The sequence below is a fragment of the Mustela nivalis genome, assembly GCF_964662115.1.
Source record: "Mustela nivalis genome assembly, chromosome: 13".
In the NCBI taxonomy this organism is placed as follows: domain Eukaryota; kingdom Metazoa; phylum Chordata; class Mammalia; order Carnivora; family Mustelidae; genus Mustela; species Mustela nivalis.
In genome coordinates, this window is record NC_139032.1 from 56,386,528 (window position 1) to 56,407,415 (window position 20,888).

At 48.1% G+C, this 20,888-nt stretch overlaps 1 protein-coding gene across 1 annotated transcript in view; it reads right to left on the reverse strand.

The window, feature by feature from the left end:
- Positions 1–12,092: 12,092 nt before the first annotated feature.
- Positions 12,093–20,888, reverse strand: part of B4GALT1 (beta-1,4-galactosyltransferase 1) — a 53,805-nt gene continuing 45,009 nt past the window's right edge. Inside the window, exons 3-6 of the mRNA XM_082694619.1 lie at positions 20,426–20,613; positions 17,640–17,762; positions 15,305–15,409; positions 12,093–15,101 (exon numbers count right to left, since the gene is read on the reverse strand). Of these exons, the coding sequence (XP_082550745.1) occupies positions 14,969–15,101; positions 15,305–15,409; positions 17,640–17,762; positions 20,426–20,613 (549 nt within the window). The 3' untranslated portion in view covers positions 12,093–14,968. The remainder of the gene's footprint in view (positions 15,102–15,304; positions 15,410–17,639; positions 17,763–20,425; positions 20,614–20,888) is intronic.

Here is a 20,888-nt window from a genome sequence, read left to right on the forward strand (position 1 = left end):
GGCTCCCTGCTGAGCAGAAAGCCTGATGTGGAGGTCGATCCCAGGACCCTGAGATCATGACCTGAGCTGAAGGCAGAGGCTTAACCCACTGAGCCACCCAGACAGCCCTACATTGTGCATTTTATGCACACAAGAACATTTGCAAAAGTTGACCATGTGCTGGACCACAAAGGTCTCAACAAATTTCAAAGAATTGATATACTGAGGATGCTTCTGGCTTACAATGAAATTGAGCTAGAAAGCCATAAGAAACAGAAGCAATAATTTGAAAACCCAAATATTGACTCAAAAATTTAGGAGCTTTCTGGCTGTAATCTTAAATTGGCTACTGTGTGCAGAGGGCAAGGAAAGGCAGAAGCAGACCACTCCTGATTGGTAAGTGGCAGTTTTAATAAGCAAGGAGACTTATTTATGAGACTTGCCTTAGGCTACTACAAAAGGAGTAGATTTCTACACCCACCGACCCAATATTAAGAGTTTATATAGAGGCCTTAACAGGGTTCAGTAACATATACTGACCAGATTGTCTCAATAACACTTTCGTCTCTCAAGGCTATGTCCTTGCAATAGTTCCCACTGTGGAATAGTAAGCTTAGTGTAAATTCTAAGGACCAGGGAAGTGGTAAGGAGCCCCTGATTGCCTAAGGTCCAGCTCCTGGGTCAACTGGCAGTCACATTCACTCCATGAACATATCTCTACACATGAAAAGACATTTAAAAAGCATATTTGTATGTTATCATAAGAAAAAGAAATCTATTGGAATTAGAAAAAATTTCAAAGTAGAAATTAGATAGTAAGAAACGTGACACATAGGGGCACCTGGGTGACTCAGTTGTTAAGGGTCTGCCTTTAGCTAAAGTCATGGTCCAGGGTCCTTGGATTGTGCTCCACATCGGGCTCCCTGCTCAGCGGGAAGCCTGCTTCTCCCCCTCCCACTCACCCCACTTGTGTTCCTTCTCTTGATGTGTGTCTCTCTGTCAAATAAATAAATTAAATATTTTTAAAATTTACAAAAGGAAAATTTATTTTTTTTAAAAAAGGAACATGACACATAGAATACAGTCAAATATGTGCTTATAGGGAAATTTTTTTTTTAAGATTTATTTATTTATTTGACAGAGAGAGATCACAAGTAAGCAGAGAGGCAGGCAGAGAGAGAGAGGAGGAAGCAGGCTCCCCGCCGAGCAGGCTCCCCGCCCAGCAGAGAGCCCGATGTGGGACTTGATCCCAGGACCCCGAGATCATGACCTGAGCCGAAGGCAGCGGCTTAACCCACTGAGCCACCCAGGCGCCCCGGGAAATTTTAAATGAATATATTTAAATATATATCAAGAGCTAAGCCCTAATCTCAAAGTATGAGAAGAAAAGCAAATTATATCCAAATAGAGTAGAAGAAAATCTTAAGAAATAGATCAGAAATTAATGAAATGGAAATAAAATACAATAGAGAGAATCCAAACTATAATGTTTTTCTTTGAACAGAAACGTAATATTGAAATAAAAAGGAAAAATAATTTCTTCAGAAATTATGAAAACCTGATATGAATATTATGAGAAGGAAAATTACCTGCCAATCTCATTTATAAATATAAATGCAAAAATCCTTAACAGATTAATTAATCAAATCTGGCACTATGTAAAACGGGTAATAGATTATGACTAAATTGATTCTGTTGTAGGAATGCAAGTTTGGTTTAATATTTAAAAATCAATCTGGGGGCACCTGGGTGGCTCATTGGGGTAAGCCGCTGCCTTCAGCTCAGGTCAGGATCTCAGGATCTCAGGGTCCTGGGATCGAGTCCCGCATCAGGCTCTCTGCTCAGCAGGGAGCCTGCTTCCCTTCCTCTCTCTCTGCCTGCCTCTCTGCTTACTTGTGATCTCTCTCTCTGTCAAATAAATAAATAAATCTTTAAAAACAAAAAATAAAATAAAAATCAATCTGGGGCACAAGGTGGCTCAATCAGTTAAGCGTCCAGCTCTTGATTTCAGCTCAGGTCATGATCTCAAGGTGGTGGGATGGAGCCCCACGTCAGGCTCCATCCACACTCAGCAGGGAGTCTGCTTGAAGATTCGCTCTCTTTGCCTCTCCCCTGACTTGTGCATATATGCGTGCATGCTCTCTCTCTCTCTCTCAAATAAATAAATAAACCTTTAAAAAAAACATAGTATGGTCTGGTGCAGGATAGACAAATAGAGCCACACACCAGAAATAGACTGTCACAGTTATGGTGGGACTTCAGCTTCATGACAAAGGTGGCACTGCAGAGCAGTGGGGAAAGGACAGCCTTTCCAAAAAACGGTGCTGTGATAATTGGATATCTGTATGGAAAAAAAATAATTTGCCCAATGCCCTAAAATGGCTATGCGGTGAAATCATGTATTTTTCTTTTTCTTTTGCTTACTTATTTATTTAAGTAATCTCTATACCCACTGTGGGGCTCGAACTCATAACCCCAAGATCAAGAGTCACATCCTCTTCCAACTTAGTGAGTCAGGCACCCTGCAGTCAAGTGTTTGAACCCAAATATATCTGGCCCTAATATAAGTCCATACCCTTTGCATTCTGCCAATGGCCCAGTCACCTACCTCCCAAAGCTATCATGAGCAGCAAGACCAGAAGTTATGGAAGTGCTCTGTGAACTGGCAAGTGCTGGGAGCACCTGTGGGAAAGGCCATGTCCATTGAAATGACTACTGCCTTCCAGAAGAGTGCAGTGGCCTTGTTCCATAGCGCTAAAGCCTCTGGTGGGCCCCTCTCCTCTCCTGTAGATTCCAGCTGGGCCCAAACACCAAGTCCCCTGTAAGAGAGTGGCCCTCTCGACCTGCAGGGGGAATTGAGCAGGAGGCTGACATTCTAGCACAGATGCTCAGGGCTGGGGCCCTCCCAGGGAATGGTGTGAGGCTGATGCTCTGATGTACCCCCCTCCCCACCCCGGGGTCTGTCTCTAGCAGCGTTTGGGAGAAAACAGAAACTAGGCCCCCAGAGACCCTTGGGACAAGTCTGTGTTTCACCTTGTAAGCTGAACTGCATGGTTTTGCAACCTCAGTCCAGGTGGTAATGCAGACTAAAGAAGGAAGGGCCACAGGGCCTTCCTGGAAGGCTTGCAGCAAAGGCCTAGTTCCCTTTGGACTGTGCACCATGCCCCTGGGAATGCCTCAGAACTGCCAGGAATTGTCTTTCCTTCCGCCCTCCCCCTCCCTGACTTCCTGGATTGACAAAGGGGATCTTTGTTTCTGGCCTTGAGTCCCATCTGAAGCACCCCAGCAGCAACCTCAAACAGGCAGAAGGAGATGGAGAAATAAAACAGCCTGGAGAGTTTTCCTAGAACCATGGTTGGCCGCCCTAAAGGGCCCTCAGAGCCACCTCCCCCAAACCCCCCACCCAGTTTCTGGCCTTGGTTACCCACTGGATCAACACCGGGCTCCCCATCCAGGGCTTCCTTAGCTTCCTCTACTGCCTGCATCTCCCCAAAGCAAAGCACTCCCAGCCATGTCCTCACCTCAGAGTTGGTGGTGGGCCAGCAAAAGGTCTGGCAGGCAGGCCTTGTTTCTCATGAAGAAAAGCCCTGGAACACTCTTCTGGAAGGTGTGGGCAGTGAACCTGCAACAAGATAGGGCAGGCCCAAGATGAGGAGAGTGCCCACAGGCCCTGGGCAGCCAGCAGGGCCAAGCTCATCAGCCCAACCCACCAATCACCAAGCCCCCAGCCTGTGAGAGACAAAGTTGAGACCTAGCACCTGAGTCAGAGGCAGAGCTCAGGCTGGCTTCTGAGCTGACAAAGCAGTCATGGGGGAGGTCTCTCCTATCCTCAGCAGCTGGTCTTCCCTCCTCATTCCACAGTCTCACTGCGGCTATCTCAGCTCTCATCCCCGGGGAAACCACATGAAACGTGAATCACTGAGGTCTGAAGTCTGATAAAGTCAAACTCAAAGACCAGCTTTTGAATGCTCTTGGCTCAGCCTGTCTAAAAATCAGGAACCATCAGCCCAATCAAAACACTCCCCATTTAGGAAGGTGCCTTTGGCCCCTTAGGAATGTTCTGGGGGCTTGGGAATGGTGTGGCAGCTGCCCTCCTTTGGGCAGAGGCTGGATGGTAAGGGGGGATAGGGGCCCAGAAGGGCCCAAAGGAGGGCTGAACCCATGTCCAGTCTCTCTCTACTCCGTGCCACTGGTCTCCACAGCCTCAGGGCAAAACTGTGGTGAATCCTCCTGGAGGCCAGGTGTCAGCCCCAGGCAGAGACGGTGGTGCGCAGCTGCGTGAAGGAGCTGCACCGGCAGTGAACCAGGTTGTTGTTTCCCAGAGCAATGCTTCCAGAGGTGGAGAGCAGCCCTGCTTCTTCAGGGCCATGTGGGGCCTCAGCCCTCAGGGGTCTCCCTTCCTCCTCATACCCCATGACCCAGGTCTCCTGCATCCTTGTGGAGAATTTCAGTGTTCGCCGCCCCATGTGTCTCCCAGACTGTGGTAGTGCAGACATCCCTGCTCCAGGAGCTGCTGCCAGGAGGTATGCCTCATTCCCAAGTCCTCTAAACTGTAAAGGGAAAACCAAACAAACCAGAAAACACACAAATGAAAAACCATGCTCTTGGGCCCAGTCCCTGACCTGCATTGCACTTCCCTGGGCACTGCTGCGGATGCCAGGCTTGCGGAGAGGGTCACATCTTCCTGCCGGGGTGAGGCACCACTCAGCCTGAAGCCTCTAGCTGCTGCCTGTTTTGGGGAGGAAGGGCTGCTGAGCCTGCATGAGTGGTTGGCTCATGGTCCAGCGGCTAGTGGAACTCAGGACATCTGGGTCAGACATGCACTCTGTGTGACCTTGTACAAGTCACATGACCCCCCCTGAGCCTCTGTTCCCTGTGATGGGGAATACGTCTGAGCAGCGCAGAGCAGGTAGGAAAGTGCCAGGTGCACTCCAAAGGCCCACTCACAGCCATCCACCCGTTCACATTCGCCCCGTTTGCCTGCAGCCTCCCTTGCTCGCTCCCTCACTACTGACATGCCTTTGGTGAAGTTGCCAACTACAGAGCTGGGACCTTGGAACTGGGCAGTCTCCTGGGCTGTTGTTATCAGAGCAGGCCAGTTACTGAGAGAACAACAGGACTCGTTCACACCAAGGCCCAAGGCCATGGCTGGATGACCTCCCCTAGCTCACCATGTCCAGATTTCTTAATACAGAGAACTCCACCTGGTGGGGCCCCATGGAGTTGGCTGAGCAGGGTGGGGCAAGGCTGGGCACACCACTCTTGGCACCCTACCAGATAGGGATTCAAAGTTCGAGACATACCAAGGCCTGCTATCCCACCCCCTCCTCTGGCCCATACTCCCCAGGAAGGGACCAGGTCCAGGAGCACAGGCCTGTTGTCTAGCACTCACATCTGGACCGGACATGAGTCTGCAATAGCTCCATGCTCAAATCTGTGTCAGAATCCAGATGTCAGGGCCTCCCTCAGCAACAGAGCTCCTAGATTCTGGGGTCAAAGATCCATGGGCAGTGGGCGTCCCCCTCACTTCCTCCTACACTCACCTTCTTCACAGAGTCCTGATTAGGTGCCTCAGGCCAGTCTTGCTCCTTGAGAGCCAGGGAACAGTGTCCCCTCCCTTTCTTTTTGATCTCAAATACTTCCATTACCCCATTGTGCTCAGGGAGGAGTCGCAAGCAATGTCCTAACTTTATTTTTCTAAATCTGAGAGAATAGCTAGAAGCTCATCAGCCCGAGCCATCTGGTCTCCGTGAACATCCCCACAGCATGCCGCCTTCCCACAGTATGCCACATCCTACCACGGGTGAACAGGCCGCAGGCCTCCATCATTCCCTGTGGGAGGAAGCCCCAGCTTCCTTCCAAGTCAGGGCACTAGCAGGGAATGCAACCCCCACCCCAGGGGACTATCCAGCTCATTCTTTCAATGGCCTCAGCCCTCAGGCAATCCCCTAAACCCTAAAGATTGTTACCCCCAAATGGGAGAATGGAAGCCTGGCTGTCCAGTCTGTGCAGAGAAGGGAAGATCATCTCTTCATTCTACTGCTCATGCATCTGCTCCCCAAAACAATTACAGAGTAATTTCTGCCCTAAATTATTCATACACTTCCCTGCTGTATATGGAAATACCATTGTGTAGCTTGCTTTTTTTCCCTTATACCTCTTCCCAGTCGATAAATATAGATCCGCTTCATCATTCTCAATGGTCACACTGTACATAATTGCTCGGATGCCCCTCATTTTCCCTAGTCCCCCATTGACGGTAGCTTCGAAGTGTTCAGCTTACAAGCACTGGCTGATTAAAACATACATCTTGGTGGGCAGTTTTGTTTTCTTCAGATAAATTCCTAGAAGCTGAAGTGCAAGGTCGAGGGATAGGTCTGCTTTTAAGATTTACTTCTCTGCTGGGGCGCCTGGGGAGCTCAGTCAGTTAAGCATCTTGATTCTCGATTTCAGCACAGGTCATGATCTCAGGGTCATGGGATTAAGCCCCGCATTGGGCTGCATGCTCAGTGGGTTGGTGGGGTGTCTGCTGGAGGTTCTTTCTCTCCTCCCTCTGTCCATCCCCTGGCTCAAGTACACGCATGTGCACTCTCTCTCTCTCTCTCTCTAAGATTTTATTAATTATTTATTTGACAGACAGAGATCACAAGCAGGCAGAAAGAAAGGAAGGGAAGCAGGCTCCCTGCTGAGCAGAGAGCCTGATATGGGGCTCAATCCCAGGACCCCGGGGTCATGACTTGAGCTGGAGGCAGAGGCTTTAACCTACTGAGCCACCTAGGCGCCCCCCACCTCTCTTTCTAAAGATTTTATTTATTTGTTTGACAGAGAGAAACACGACGAGAGAGGGAACAGAAGCAGAGGGAGTGGGAAAGGGAGAAGCAGACTTCCCATTGAGTGGGGATCCTGAGATAGGGCTCTGAGTATCTCAGGACCCTGGGATCATGACTTGGGGTAAAGGCAGATGCTTAATGACTGAACCACCCTTTCTAAATAAATCTTAGAAAGAAAAAAAAAAGGAGTAACTGCTCTACAGTCCACTCATAGAAAGGTTGTGCCAGTATAGCAGCATGGGAGTGGAGGTTCCCCTGGCCTCACCCACACCACGTCATAGGACCATCTCTCCAAAGAGTCCCTCCTGTCCTCCAGAACTCATCTGTGCTCTCCCTGCTGACCCTTGGGGGACTTCCCCTTCATCGGGACAGAACCCGTATAGGTGACTGTTTCCATGCCTAGGTGTAATCTGGCCCAGCTTGTCATTTCTTCCTTTAAAAAGCCTCCACTTCAACCCCTACTTTCTGCCAACAGTGAATGGGAACCAAGGGGGCACTCTGGGAATAAGCGCCTCCTTGCCCCTTAGTCCTGATATCTTAACTGCCAGAGTCCAAGCTTCACCTTCTCCGCTCAGACCCCCTTGGCGAAGGGATATGTCTTAGTTGTGCCTATGTCATAGCTTTGCTGCATCTGGCTTTCTTAGGAAAGGGTGTTTGTCTTGGCAAAGGTGGTGACTGAAAAGCCGGTCATGGCGGGCAGAGCACCAAGCTGGAGTCAACAGTCAAGCTGAGCACCCACGGTTTGCACATCCCCAGATGGCATGCCCCAATTGGCCAGCACTTCTGACACTCAGGAGAGCTCCAGGGGGCTGCTGGACTCACACCGCCACACTCAGCCACCCCCAGAGCGGGAGGAGTTCAAGTTGGGCCACAGAGAGCTGCCTCCTTTTAAAAAAAAATTGTGGTAAAATATACTATCCTAGTCTTATCAGGCTGCTATCGCAAAAATAACAGACTGGATGGTTTATCAACAGCGGGAATGTTATTTCTCACAGTTCTGGAGGCTGGGAAGTCTAAGATTAAGGTGCTGGCAGATTTGATGTCTGGTGAGGGGCTGCTTCTCGGTTCAGACTGCTCGCTTTCTTGCAATAACCTCAGGTGGAGGAAGGGATGAGGGAGTTCTCTGGGTCTCTTTCATGAGGACACTAATCCTATGCATGAGGGCTCTGTCTTCATGACGTAACCACCTCCCAGAGGCTCCAGCTCCAAATACCATCATATTGGGAATAAAGTTTCAACATAAATTTGGGACTCATTCAGTCCATAGCAAATATATGTAACATGGAATTTATCATTTTAACCACTTTTAAGTACATAGTTCTCTGGTGTTAGTACCTTCATATGCAACTATCACCATCATCCATCTTCAGACCTTTTTCATCTTATACAACTAAAACTCTGGCCTCAGTGAACACTAACTCCCCATTCTTCCCTCTGCTCACTCTCCCCTGTGGCCCCAGGGCAACCATCACCCGACTTTCTGTCTCTGTGAATGTGAGGACTTAGATACCTCATATAGTGAGTGGACTCCTGTAATATCTGTCCTTTTGTAACTTGTTTATCTCACTCAGCATGTCTTCAAGATTTATCCATGTTGTAGTATGTGTCAGAATTTTTTTTAAAAAGATTTTTTATTTATTTGTTTGACAGACAGAGATCACACGTAGGCAGAAAGGCAGGCAGAGAGAGAGGGTGGGGGGGAGCAGGCTCCCTGCTGAGCAGAAAGCCCGAGGCGAGGCTTGATCCCAGGACCCTGGGATCATGTACCTGAGCTGCAGGCAGAGGCTTTAACCCACTGAGCCACCCAGGCACCCCAGAATTTTTTTTTTTTTTTTTAAGATTTTGTTCCTTTATCTATTTCAGAGAGAGAGAGAAAGAGTCCCAAGCAGACTCCTGGCCACGCAGAGAGCCCAACGCAGGACTTAATCTCATGATCCCAAGATCATATAGGCATTGAACCAGAGAGTCAGATGCCCAACCAAGCGAGCTACACAGGCGCCCCAGAATTTCCTTACTTCTTAAGGCTGAATGATATTCCACTGTCTGTATACACCACATTTTATTTATCCATTCCTCTGTTGACAGACAACTGGGTCATCTCCACCTTTTGGCTGTTGTGAATAAGGCCGTTGTGAACGCGGGTATACAAATAGCTGTTCAAGTCCTTGTTTTCATTTCTTTTGCATATATACCCTTAAGTGGAATTACTGGACCATATGGCAATTATTTTTTTTTTAATATTTTATTTATTTATTTGACAGACAGAGAACACAAGTAGGCAGAGAGAGAGAGAGAGAGAGAGAGAGAAGCAGGCTCTGCACTGAGCAGAGAGCCCAATGCAGGGATCAATCCCAGGACCCTGAGCAGAAGGCAGAGGCTTTAACCCACTGAGCCACCCAGGCGCCCCCCATATGGCAATTCTATGTTTAAGTTTTTGAGGAATCACCATGTGATTTTCCACAGGTTCTGCACCATATTACTTTCCTACCTCAGCAGGGCTCAGGAGTTCCAATTTTTCTACATCCTCAGCAATACTTATCCTATTGTTGTTTTTTTTGTAACAGCCATCCTAATTGGTGCAAGGTGGTATCTCAGCATGGTTTTGATTTGCACAGGGTGGGTGGGGGTGATCCGGCTATTATTTTTTTTTTAAAGATTTTATTTATTTATCTGACAGACAAAGACCACAAGTATGCAGAGAGGCAGAGAGAGAGAGGGGGGTAAGCATGCTCCCTGCTGAACAGAGAGCCCGATGCGGGGCTCGATCCCAGGACTCTGAGATCATGACCTGAGCTGAAGGCAGAGGCTTAACCCACTGAGCCACCCAGGCGCCCTGATCCTGCTATTTTTATAAATGAAGACTCAAGAGATAAAGTGACTTCCTTCAAGGTGATAAGAAGAGTTCACCTCAAGAACAGGAGGAAACCCAAGATCAGGACATTTCCTACTGGGGGAAGGGCAGAACCATGGGGAGACCAGACGTGGATTCTGAGAGCAAGTTCTAAAACAGAGGAAGAGCAAACTGAGGGCTCAGGGAGGCAAATCAACTTGCTGAGGATTACACAGTGAGTGTGAAGGCAGAAAGAGCCAGAAGTAATGATTGCTGTTTGTATAGCCTTTTCCTGGCCATCTTCCTGGTGACCTGACACACATCTTGCTCAAGGGCAAATGTCCTTGGAGTGTCATAGCCCTTTGGTTTTTGGTCTACTGACCCTAACACTCCCCATAACAACCATGCCCTGAAGGTTCCTCTGCCTCACAGCTCGCGTACAGTTTCCTGAGCCCAGATGAAGGCAACAGCCACGTTCCCTGCCTGGGGACTCTGCCAGAGAAGGAAATGAGGCTTGTCTGGCATGACCCGCTCAGCCAGACAAACCTCATTTCCTTTCTAACAAGGTTAAGAAGTTCCAGTTCTAAGAAATCGGCCTCTGAGAATGTCCAAATTCTCACCTCCTGGAACAAACAGGAGGAGGGGAGCCTGGAAGTGTGGTGGAGACTTGGCAACACTTAGAACTTGGACATCTTCTCATTTCCTTGGCCTCTCCCTCCACTCTCCCCACACACAGCTTCCTTCTGTCACCAGCAGCAAACCATCCTGCCTCGGTAGGTCCCACTAGTGTACCTCCACAAGCATGTGCCGACCTTGGCACCACTGGACGGTTGTCTCCAATGGACGGTTGTCAGTCAATGAGTCGGCATCCAGGTCACATCCTCCCATGGAAAGAAGTACTGTGTTGGGGGGGTCTGGCGCCCACCGAATCCACACTCATGACTACCAGACTCTGCCTGGCTCAGGCTTGGTCTGGGTCCATGTGAAGTGGGAGACTAGAGACAGAGCACATCTCAAGAAAGTGGCCAGCCCTAGGAGCCTGTCTGTGCCCCCTTTCTTCTGCCTTCTTCCCTCCCTGGCACCTTTGGAGCCCACCAGGGGTTCAAGTTCCCTTCTGTCCCAGTGCTGACCTTCCAAACATCTTTGTTCGTGTGAGGCAAGGAAGGGGTGGGAAAACATGACTGGTGAGGTTCTGGTATCTCCAGAAGAGGAGTGGTCACGTCACATTACTAGGAAGAGGCAACAGTAGGGTTTGAACCCAGGCACTCTCGTCTCTCATAGGCACATGTCAGGTATGTTATGCATATTAGTATGTATGTATCTGAGTGGATATGTGCATCTTTGGGGATAGAAGGGTGCCCCACTTAACCCAAACCTTATAGCTTACAAAGCCGTCTAAGACAGCACTTTGTCCAAAGAACCATAGTCTTGTCATCTTCTGTTTGAAGGCCAGATCTGAGCCCAGGGCCACCTCTGTTCAGGTCTGAAGCCCCTAGGGATCCTTCTAGCAGTCACAAGAATGGGTGGGGACAGCCAGATGGCACTGTAGGGACTATAAAATGCCACCCTTCCTTCTCCTGTTTCCCAGTTGGTCCCACATTCACAGCTCCATCAGCCTGGACAGCAAGGGTAACCTCTTCTGCACACTGGTTTCCTCAGACACATTTCTTCCAGATGCCAAGTCAATCTAGCCAGCAAGGAAGAGGCTGCTGATGTCTGTCCTGGGGGCAATAAGGAGGAGGAGGAGGCACCCGGAGTTCATAATGCCTCATGATCCTTGAGTCACAACCAAGATCCTGGGGAATATTTATATTTCCTGGGGCTGATAAGAAATCTTGTTTTGTAGGATACCCACTCAAGTTACTGTTAACACCTTGTGGCAATGGCTCTGAGGATGATCCCAGAACAATCCTGGCATCTGCTGCTTCTAGCAGAATGTGACCAGAGACCCGCCAGGGGAAATGTCATTTTGATGAGGCACCAGTTACTGTGCAGTAAGTGCCTGTGAGGGGCCAGTCATTATGTCCGACATGTCATTCCTTTTAAGCCTTGAAAACAGGGGCACCTGGGCGGCTCAGGTGGTTAAGTGTCTGCCTTTGGCTTAGGTCATGATCTCAGGGTCCTGGGATGGAACCCTCCATCAGGCTCCCTGCTCAGTGGGGAGTCTGCTTCTCTCTCTGCTCCTCTCCCGACTCGTTCTCTTTCTTTCTCTCAAGTAAAAAAAAAAAAAAAAAAAAAAAGTCTCAAAAACAGTTGATTCCAGTGGGGGTATATGGAGCACAGTCAGGTGCTTCCCCGCACCACCACCACCACCCCCCCGCCCACTGCAATGAGGGGGGCACAGGTGGCAGACCTTTGCTTTCCTCTGATTTTCCCAGCAGGCAGTCCCAATCACTTCCCTCCAGCCCTGGGAGAGCCCAGACAACTGAAATCAGAAAAGAAACCACCTGAGGTTACAAAGATAAGGTCATTTATTCACGTTATATTACTGGATTTTAAAGACAAAAATACAGTTGTTTTGAAAACCAAGGTCAGACACACACCTTCCCCCCACCCCAGCCCACTTACAATGGTAAATCCATACATTTGCATACATGGGAAATTGAAATACACAACAGGTCTCACCCATAGGAAAGCTGCCAACCTGGCCGAGTCGGGCAGCCCATGCCCAGCTGTGAGGTCAGCAGAGCCCCTGCCCAGACCCAGAGCCAGTACCAGCATTTCCTTTACCCTCTTATGCCACCCTGCCCTCTCATCTTTCCCAAAGGCCACTTGACAGGGTCACCAGCAATGGGATGGAGAGAAACAGAGAAAGATGCAGCACACAACTTCACGGTGACAGCTTCCGGGGAAGGAAATACTCCCTGAACCCTCGGCCCTGAACTTCTCAGGGAGGAAACAGGACCTGCAGCATCTTAGGAACCAGGCAAGCATCCGGACCTAACCTTGGGCCCAAGTGGGCCCCGTGAGAGCACCAGAAGGTCAGCAAATGGGGAACAAGTGAAGCAGGATTTCCCTTGGTTCTGAGAACGAACCACATACTTGACTATTCCAATGGAACATAAAGGAAAATGTAACAGGAAAACAAACAAACAAAGTCAGAATTTTCTTTAAGAGTAAAGTAAGTGAAAAGAAATTACCACCCAGGGTATCTGTCTCTTTTCTTTTAAGGCACTTTGGAAAAGTCAGGATCTAGGGACAGAAAGAGAGGCCTTCATTTTTCGCATTTCCCGAAACTTCCTCTCAGTGCGGTCATTCTTGGTTCCACTGACATCGCTGTTAAGGAACGGGGAACTGAAAGAAAGAATACTCTCTACATGGCCCTGCTGCTTCGCAGTGGAAAATAATTTTTAACCAATAAAGAAGGCTTCTGGGAAAAGAACCATGTTAGCATCCACGATGCTCAAAGCAATAAAGGCACAGGTAAGTCTGGGGCTGGGCACCAGCTCAGCCTCCACACTAAGGGCTGGTTCCCAAGAAGACAGGGGTGGGGCTCCAGGCTACCACCAGCTGAGGGGTCAACCCTGGGATTAAACAGCTGAATCTTCGGTGCTCAGCCCAGCCAGGCTGGACCCAGCAGGGGCGCCCACTGCAACTGCCTTGTGCAGCTCGTCCCAGGGAGGCTAAACCTCTCCCAGCAGAGATGGGTTTGGAGACAACACCCCTGGGGATCAGCCTCCCTGGAGTGGGAGCACCTGCTAAAAACCTGAGGGGGATGGGAGGCTTTAGGCACCAGAGTAGTTGTGGGGGAGTGTGGGAGGGTGCAGCTCAACTTCTTTCTAGATCTCTAATTAGAAGGCACATTCATGCTGGAGAATGAATAGTCTGTTTGACCCTGAGTGCCACAGGCAAGTTTTAGGGAACAGGCAAGAGGCAAAGGAACAAAAACGGGGAGGAAGGAAGGAGAGAGGCAACAGAGAGGAGGAAGGCGGAGGAAGGAGAACAGGTCCCCGAAAGGTAGGCCAGGCAGTGTGGCCAGCACGGAGAAGGAAGCGGCCCCCACACTCCACAGGGGCCAGAACAGTGATTTCCTCCTCCTCCCCAGATTCCCGGTCAGTAAAGGTCAGTAAACAACAACCGGATTGCTGATTGCTGTCATTTACACCTCCACAGCATAGGGCCCTATGGGAAGGTCCCAGGGCAGGCTGGAAGAGGGGTGGAGGTTCCCTCCCACCTGGGGAGGGGAGAGAGGTGGGGAGCTCTGCCTAGCAGGCCTAGGCTTTTTGCCTCCCTCAGAGGTCTAGCAAGATAACTTGACCAGGGAGGCCTTACACTCAATGGGCCCAAGGGTGATTCTGCTCTTCACAAAACCTGGCCTGCCGACTAAATCAGAGGTCCATTCATGGCCAGTACAGCATACACTATTTTTCCCCCCTAAAAAATGCTCAATCCCCTCCCTACATTTAAAACACCACAATAAAAATACATAGGAAATTCAAGTTTATATAGCATGCTCAGAAAAATAAATTGCCTTATTTAACACTAAATAGCTATGCAAATCTGGATCAACACAAAATCAAGCTAGATCATAATTAGAACCTGATTTGTTCTTTAAAATACTACAAACTGCTTTAAAAAAAAAAAAAAGTCTTTACATTCAGAAATCAGAAAATCTGGAGAAAGGCCACTGAATGTGAGAACACCCAAGGCTTTTGCTCTGGTGACTAATGTTGCCTTGGAATTCACACATTAGCAGGGCAAAAGGTCCGAGGCTCAAGTTTTAAAAATCTCCTTGCTAAGAAAAGACAGACAGACAGACACACACACACACATAGACCCACACACACACAAGTGATTGTAGTAGTTGCATACCACTAAAAGAAGGTGGGGGACAGGATAAAAGGAGAATGGTTGAGATTGTGTTTTTCTGTTAAAATATGCAAACAAAAAACATCACACCAATCCGATTTCAGCAGCACTCTCCGATTTTTCAAAAAGTAATAAGAATACCACAATTTAAAGCGAAATTCTTACCTACTTCACAACAAATTAGCAGTTTATATCACTGGGAATGAGTCCCACAGTCACCAAATTTCGGGCTGTGTACTGATTCTTTGGGGTGACACTGTGAACATACCAAGAATCCCCCAAAGGCTGATGTTTTCTACATTTACAAACACCTTGTAGAGCTAAGAAGTCACATGCTGAGCCAAGTTGGGGGCAAAATATCCCACTCGTCCTGGTCATCTGGAAAGGCATCTGAATGATGAATGAAGGGGGCCTATCATTCTGATTGTTAAGAATGAAAGGGACCAGCCCAGCAGATTGGCAGAGACGCACAGCAAAGGTCCCTGGCCATTTTCAGGTCTCTTATTAGTGTACCGAAATGCTAGCTTGGTGTCCCGATGTCCACTGTGATTTTGGTATACAACGGATTTCTCTCTATGTCCAACACCTTGTAAGTGAGTGTGTTCAAACCATCTGAAAGCATAGTCTCCTTTGTATGTGCAATTCGGTCAAACCTACAAGGAGAAGATAGGCAATGGGTTGGTGTCAAAACAGAAATCTTAAGAAAAAAGCATTAAACATTTGTCCTTCACACATGCCCACCTACTCTGCCAGTCCCAAGAACCCTCAAGGCATGGAGCCGTCTCCAGAGCCTCATTCCTGTAGCCTCCCCCAACTGAATGGAGAAAGAAGGCATGTAAACGAACACAGAACATACCTCTGAGGATTGGGTTCATTTTTCTTGTCTCTTGAGTGGCGGATCATCCGACATTTGCCAACCACAGCATTGGGGCGAGATACAGACATACCTCGAAAAACTAATCTGCAAGGAGTAAAAGGACAAGTCATCATTGTAGAGCTGCCATGAGGCTTGAGTCCAAAAGCCCTGGCTGTAAGACTTGTGCCTCATCCACCATCTTGTTTATTTTTCTCACTCAGCCCATACTCCTGCCAACTGTGGTATCCCTTGTCCTTTTACCACAAGTTCTGTAGTTTGTGTTGGTGACCGCTCCATGCCAGGCACTGAGGGTGCCTGCCCTCAGAGAACCTACAGTGCAAACTTAGAACACGGGACCATCAGTGTCAGGATGGAAGTGAGGGGGGAAGGAAGGCTGAGCACAGGAAGGGAAGCCACTCACTTTCCCTAAGCAAGACGAGGCAGAGCCAGTTGTGAAAGCAAAGGGTTGTCTGCTAGAGCATTTTGGGCAGCCAGGGCAGCTGAGGCAAAGGCAGAGAGACAGAGCAAACAAAGGGCCCTCAGGGAGCAACAGAACCTTCCGGGGACTGGTAGGGTCTGGAGTAGGAAGTGGCCAGAGATGAGACTGGAAGAAGGGCAAAGGCTACATCATGGAGGAGCTTCTCAGAGCTTTATAGCATCCCAGTGACCAGTGCCAGTGTCTGAAAGGGATATAATATACAGTTAATATAATACACAAATATTATATAATATACAAAGGCTTTTGGCCAAAGGGAAGTCTCTCTGGTAAGTACCGTAACAACAGAGAGCAGAGAACAAGACAAGAGCCAGCCAGAACAGGATGGAAGAGTCTGTAAGTCTGGGGGAAAGGAATGATGACCCAAACCCAAGCCTTGACAGCAACAGGGCAAGTTAGTTAAGAGGCAGGACTGGCTGTCCCTGGAGGATTTAAAGGTTTCTTCTGGCCTCATCTCCCCCAGTGCTGGTTTTGTGCCTGGCACTTGGCGAGTAGGTGCATAACAGATACACCCCTTATCTTTCAAGAAAGCTGCTCCACAAATCACACAGGCTTCTCGTCCCTCCACCCTCAGGGCTCCCTCCCCACTAACCGCCATGGCTCAGGTCTGTGGCGCCACCTCAGCCCTGAACACCATCCCGCAGGCCCCATTTGCCCATCGGGTGCCGTGGTAGCAAGTTTGTATCTGTCTGGACCCCCTATCTGGGGCTTCTGCGGCCCTCCCACTAGGCCTGCGGGACTCAGCGCTCTGTACACTGAAGGGGCACATGCTCCCCAGTTTTCTCCCAGGCTGATAGCAAAGGCTTGGGTCCATGACAGGTTCTCATACTAAGCCCCATGTGACTGACTTGGGTGCTGCTCCGACAGACACCTTCTGTGAACTGCTCAAATTAATGTACTCCAATTCGGGAAGGTGCTAGGCTATATTCTGTTATCAAGCTCAATGACAAGCTCCAACTAGCTCCCAGAGGGAAAAGGTACTTCTTATCCACAGCTGGCAGGGTTAAAAAGTCTCCATGGCCAGAGAGAATTGGGCAGAATGTGGTTTCAAATGCCACTGGAATTTTTTATTTTTTATTTTTTACCATCTGCAATGACAACCCCCATGAGAAAGGTTTACCAGGAGCCCCTGGGGTTACGGATGGGGCAGGGCTGACCATGGAGAAATGGTTGCTGGGGCTGGCTGGGCCCACAAAAGTTCATTATACTACTCAGTCCTCATTTGTGTATGTAAAAATGCACCAGAATAAACAAATAACACAGAGATTCTGTAAAGGAACTTAGGAACCAGCCCAAAGAAACTTGTTTCATAATCAAACAGGACCACAATGAAATGTAGAATTTTTGCAAAAGATACATGCTTACTTCTTCAGGACAAAACAGCATGTGGTATGAATCAAAGTAAACTCAACCCTTCACTTGGTTCTCATTTTGCATGTTCCAAGGCTAATGCAAAAATCACAGAAGCGAATTTTCCTAAAGACATTCTTCAGCACCTGTGGCACCTACTGAAGGGCACACTTAAGAATGTGGGCCAAGGGGTGCCTGGTGGCTCCGTCGGTTAAGTGTCTGCCTTTGGCTCAGGTCATGATCCCAGGGTTCTGGGATCGAGTCCCACATCTGGCTCCCTGCTCGGTGCAGTCTGCTTCTCCCTCTGCCTGCCACTCCCCCTGCTTAAGTTCCTTCTCTGATAAATAAAATCTTAAAAATAAAGAATATGGGCCAAGTGGGGACTGTATCCCACCCAAGGAGCAATCCTTGCAGAATGACCAGGTGCTAACTGAAAACCTGGGGGTGATGGGAGACAGAGAAGAAAGAGGTCTAAGTTGTAACCATTACCTGTTAAAAATGTCATCATCTTCACCTCCCCAGCCCCAATAGTTATTAGGAAATCCATTGATGGTGAGAAACTGTTGTTTACTTAGAGCAGAGACACCTCCAAAATACTGAACATAAGGTAGGCTGGGGGAGAAACACACACACAAAGACCAGTGGTTAGTTAAGTCTTGACTTTTCAAAATAAAGCATGCTCAAAGCATAAACACTTATTACATTATTTTTATTCTCTGGGACTTTTTAATTGAGGTTTATGAGGGTTGTCTTTGTTCTGGTTTATTTTTAATCAAACTGAGATGATCTCAGAGAAGACACAGATATCAAAAAGGAGAATCTTGCTCTAAGAATACTGTGTTGCTTCTGTGATTACCTGGAAAATTAGTTAGTGACAAGAGCATAAGCCCACTTTTGTGTCCCATTCGGGAATCTGCTTTTCTATGCATCTTGCTCCTGCATGGGAAATCTTTATCCAGGAGGTCCTGGAAACTGAGATTGCAGTAAAGCCTCCCTGTGCCCACCCAGTCACGCCCTCCCTTCCCACCCTCAGCCCATCTATCAGTGTAACTTTCATTCTTCACAGGCACACTGGTCCCAAAACTGACCCCAACAGTTGAAACAGTATTCCTGAAAATCCGCTAAAATAACATTTTCTAGGAAATTCCTACCACATCCTGACTTAGCAAAATATGTAAGGGTGAATCTATTTTGACACGTTTTTAAGCAGTAGGGCATCTGGACCCTCATCCTTCCACACCTTTTTGTATTTTACTCTTTCAATGGTGATGAAATGTTAAGACTCAGGTCATGTCCAAAAGCCATACAAAGGTTTTCCCATGGGTCCTTTAAAGGCTGTGGTTTCGTGATGACTTTGTGTGCAGCACTAACCCACACTAGGGCTTTTACTGGAATCCAGAGAGACTAAAATCCATCACGCAAATTAAGGAAAACTCTCACTCAGAGTTCAAGAGGGAAGTCAGCCAAACCATCCAGAACATAAGAAAAAAAAAAAGGTACCATTATTATTTTCAAATACATTCAGGACATCTGACTAGGAGTATCCATGAAGATCCCTGGGGCCTGCTTTAATGAGTCAAAGGTAATCCATCTGTAACTAGGTTTGTCCCTTAAGTGCCCAGTCACCCACCTTTGGGCATACCTTACACTACAGTCTGTGCCTGATTACAAGGAAGGGTTTGAACCGGGTGGCCAGGCCAATAAGATTTCTCACAATCAGTGTTTATAAAGAAAGGACTCTAGGTGACCTCCCAGGAAAGAACATGCTGAGATGATAAGATTCGGTTTCGCCGCCCATGCTGTTTTCTCTGACTAACCGCCTGTCCCCCAAGCCTTGACTAGTTCTGGGTAAGACAGGCATGGTGCTGTGGCAAAGAATGAGGTCATCACCACCGTGCTTCAAGGGGGGAATGAAGAGGGGGCGAGGTTTGAGCTCATGTATCTCAAAGAGAATAAGATACATGAACAGGAAGGTAGGGAGGGAAGTTAGGAGGGTGCAGGGTGACGATTAAGGCCAAATTCTCCTCTCTTTAAGTTAGCAAGTTTAGGGGCTGATTTGGGGGAATGACTTACAGCATCCCTATTTTCTTTTCTTTCCTTTTTAATTAAGCAGGCTCCACGGCCAAAGCAGGGCTTGAACTCATGGCTCCGCCACTGATAGCCACACGCTCTACCAAACGAGTCAGCCAGGTGCCCCTTAGTGTCCCTGTTTGCATCTCCCAGCCCTTGTTCCCCCAGCAAGGGAGGACAGAACAAAATCATGGGGAATAAAATGAGTCTGAAAGATAGCATCTGTATCTAACCCAAGGGACTGCAGGTCCGCACAGGCCTGCCACACTAGGGCAGTCAGCCGAAGTCAGGGCTGCCCAGCACACGGCTTCTTGGACATTTGAGCTGACTTAGAGCAGGGCGGGGAAGGTCAGTCGGCTCACCTAGCGGGTGATTTAAAACAACTTTATGTTGATATAAACATGGGTAATTATGGAACAAAGTGCCTTTATTTTTTTTAAGGTTTAAAAATAAAAAGGCTACAAGGCTATTTTCCACCTATGACAATACTCTTTGGATTATACCAGTACCCTTGGGGACAGGCATCAGTTGGCCTCCTCACTAGGGGTATTTTGATGGAAAAGTCTGGGTCCCAATGTCTAAACAGAAGTCTGTACTTTGCAGGGAAACAGAGTCATGTTCTTTTTTTTTTTTTTTTTTTTTTAAAGGTTTTATTTATTTATTTGACAGAGAGAAATCACAAGTAGATGGAGAGGCAGGCAGAGAGAGAGAGAGGGAAGCAGGCTCTCTGCTGAGCAGGGAGCCTGATGCGGGACTCGATCCCAGGACTCTGAGATCATGACCTGAGCCGAAGGCAGCGGCTTAACCCACTGAGCCACCCAGGCACCCATGTTCTTTCTTAAGTACCAAGGTATACCTGCTAAGGTACCCAAACTCAAGAATTGACGGGGGGGGGGGGGGGGGGGCGATTCCAATTTGCTTCTCGAACTGGGTGGGGGAAGGGAACAGAAGAAAAGAAGGAAATATAGCATCTGTTTGGAGCCTACAGGCTAGAGCCATCCCAAACACAAACCCTGGATGTGTAACATTATGAATGTTCCTGGATTTTACTTTCCTCCTTAAATCATAACTGACTTTGGGCTTAAAAAGCACCCTGTTCTCAGGGGAAGGATTCTCTTCCAGAACCTAAAGGGATACTCCTGGGCTGGAGGGGCTGCGTTTCCTAGTGGTCAGGTTTTCTGTAGCTTCTGGTGGATATCTCTTACCTAAATCCAAACTTATCCATGGCTACAGAAATGTGCCGTGGCTGTGGGAAACACCTGTAGGCATTGCGGTCATTCATTGGAATGAGGTCCACATCACTAAACACAAAGCAGTTGTAGTCATAATCCTTCAGGGCCTCTTGAAAGCCAATGTTGAGGAGCTTAGCACGGTTGAACATGGTTTCTCCAGCCTGGGGCAGAAACAGAACGAGTACTATCAGATACCGCAAGGCGAATAAATAGAATACTCACTCGAACTGATGACCTGTCAACTACATGTGATCCTTAGTCCACTCATTTTTTCTGCTCTCACATTACAAATCAATACCGAATGGCATGCCCTGCATCAGCAATCCCTCTTCTAGGAACTGAATTATCACGGAGGACTTGCAAATACACAAAAATGAATAACTTGCTCACCATGGGATTTTCATCACAGCAACAGATTGCAAACAATGTTGTAAGC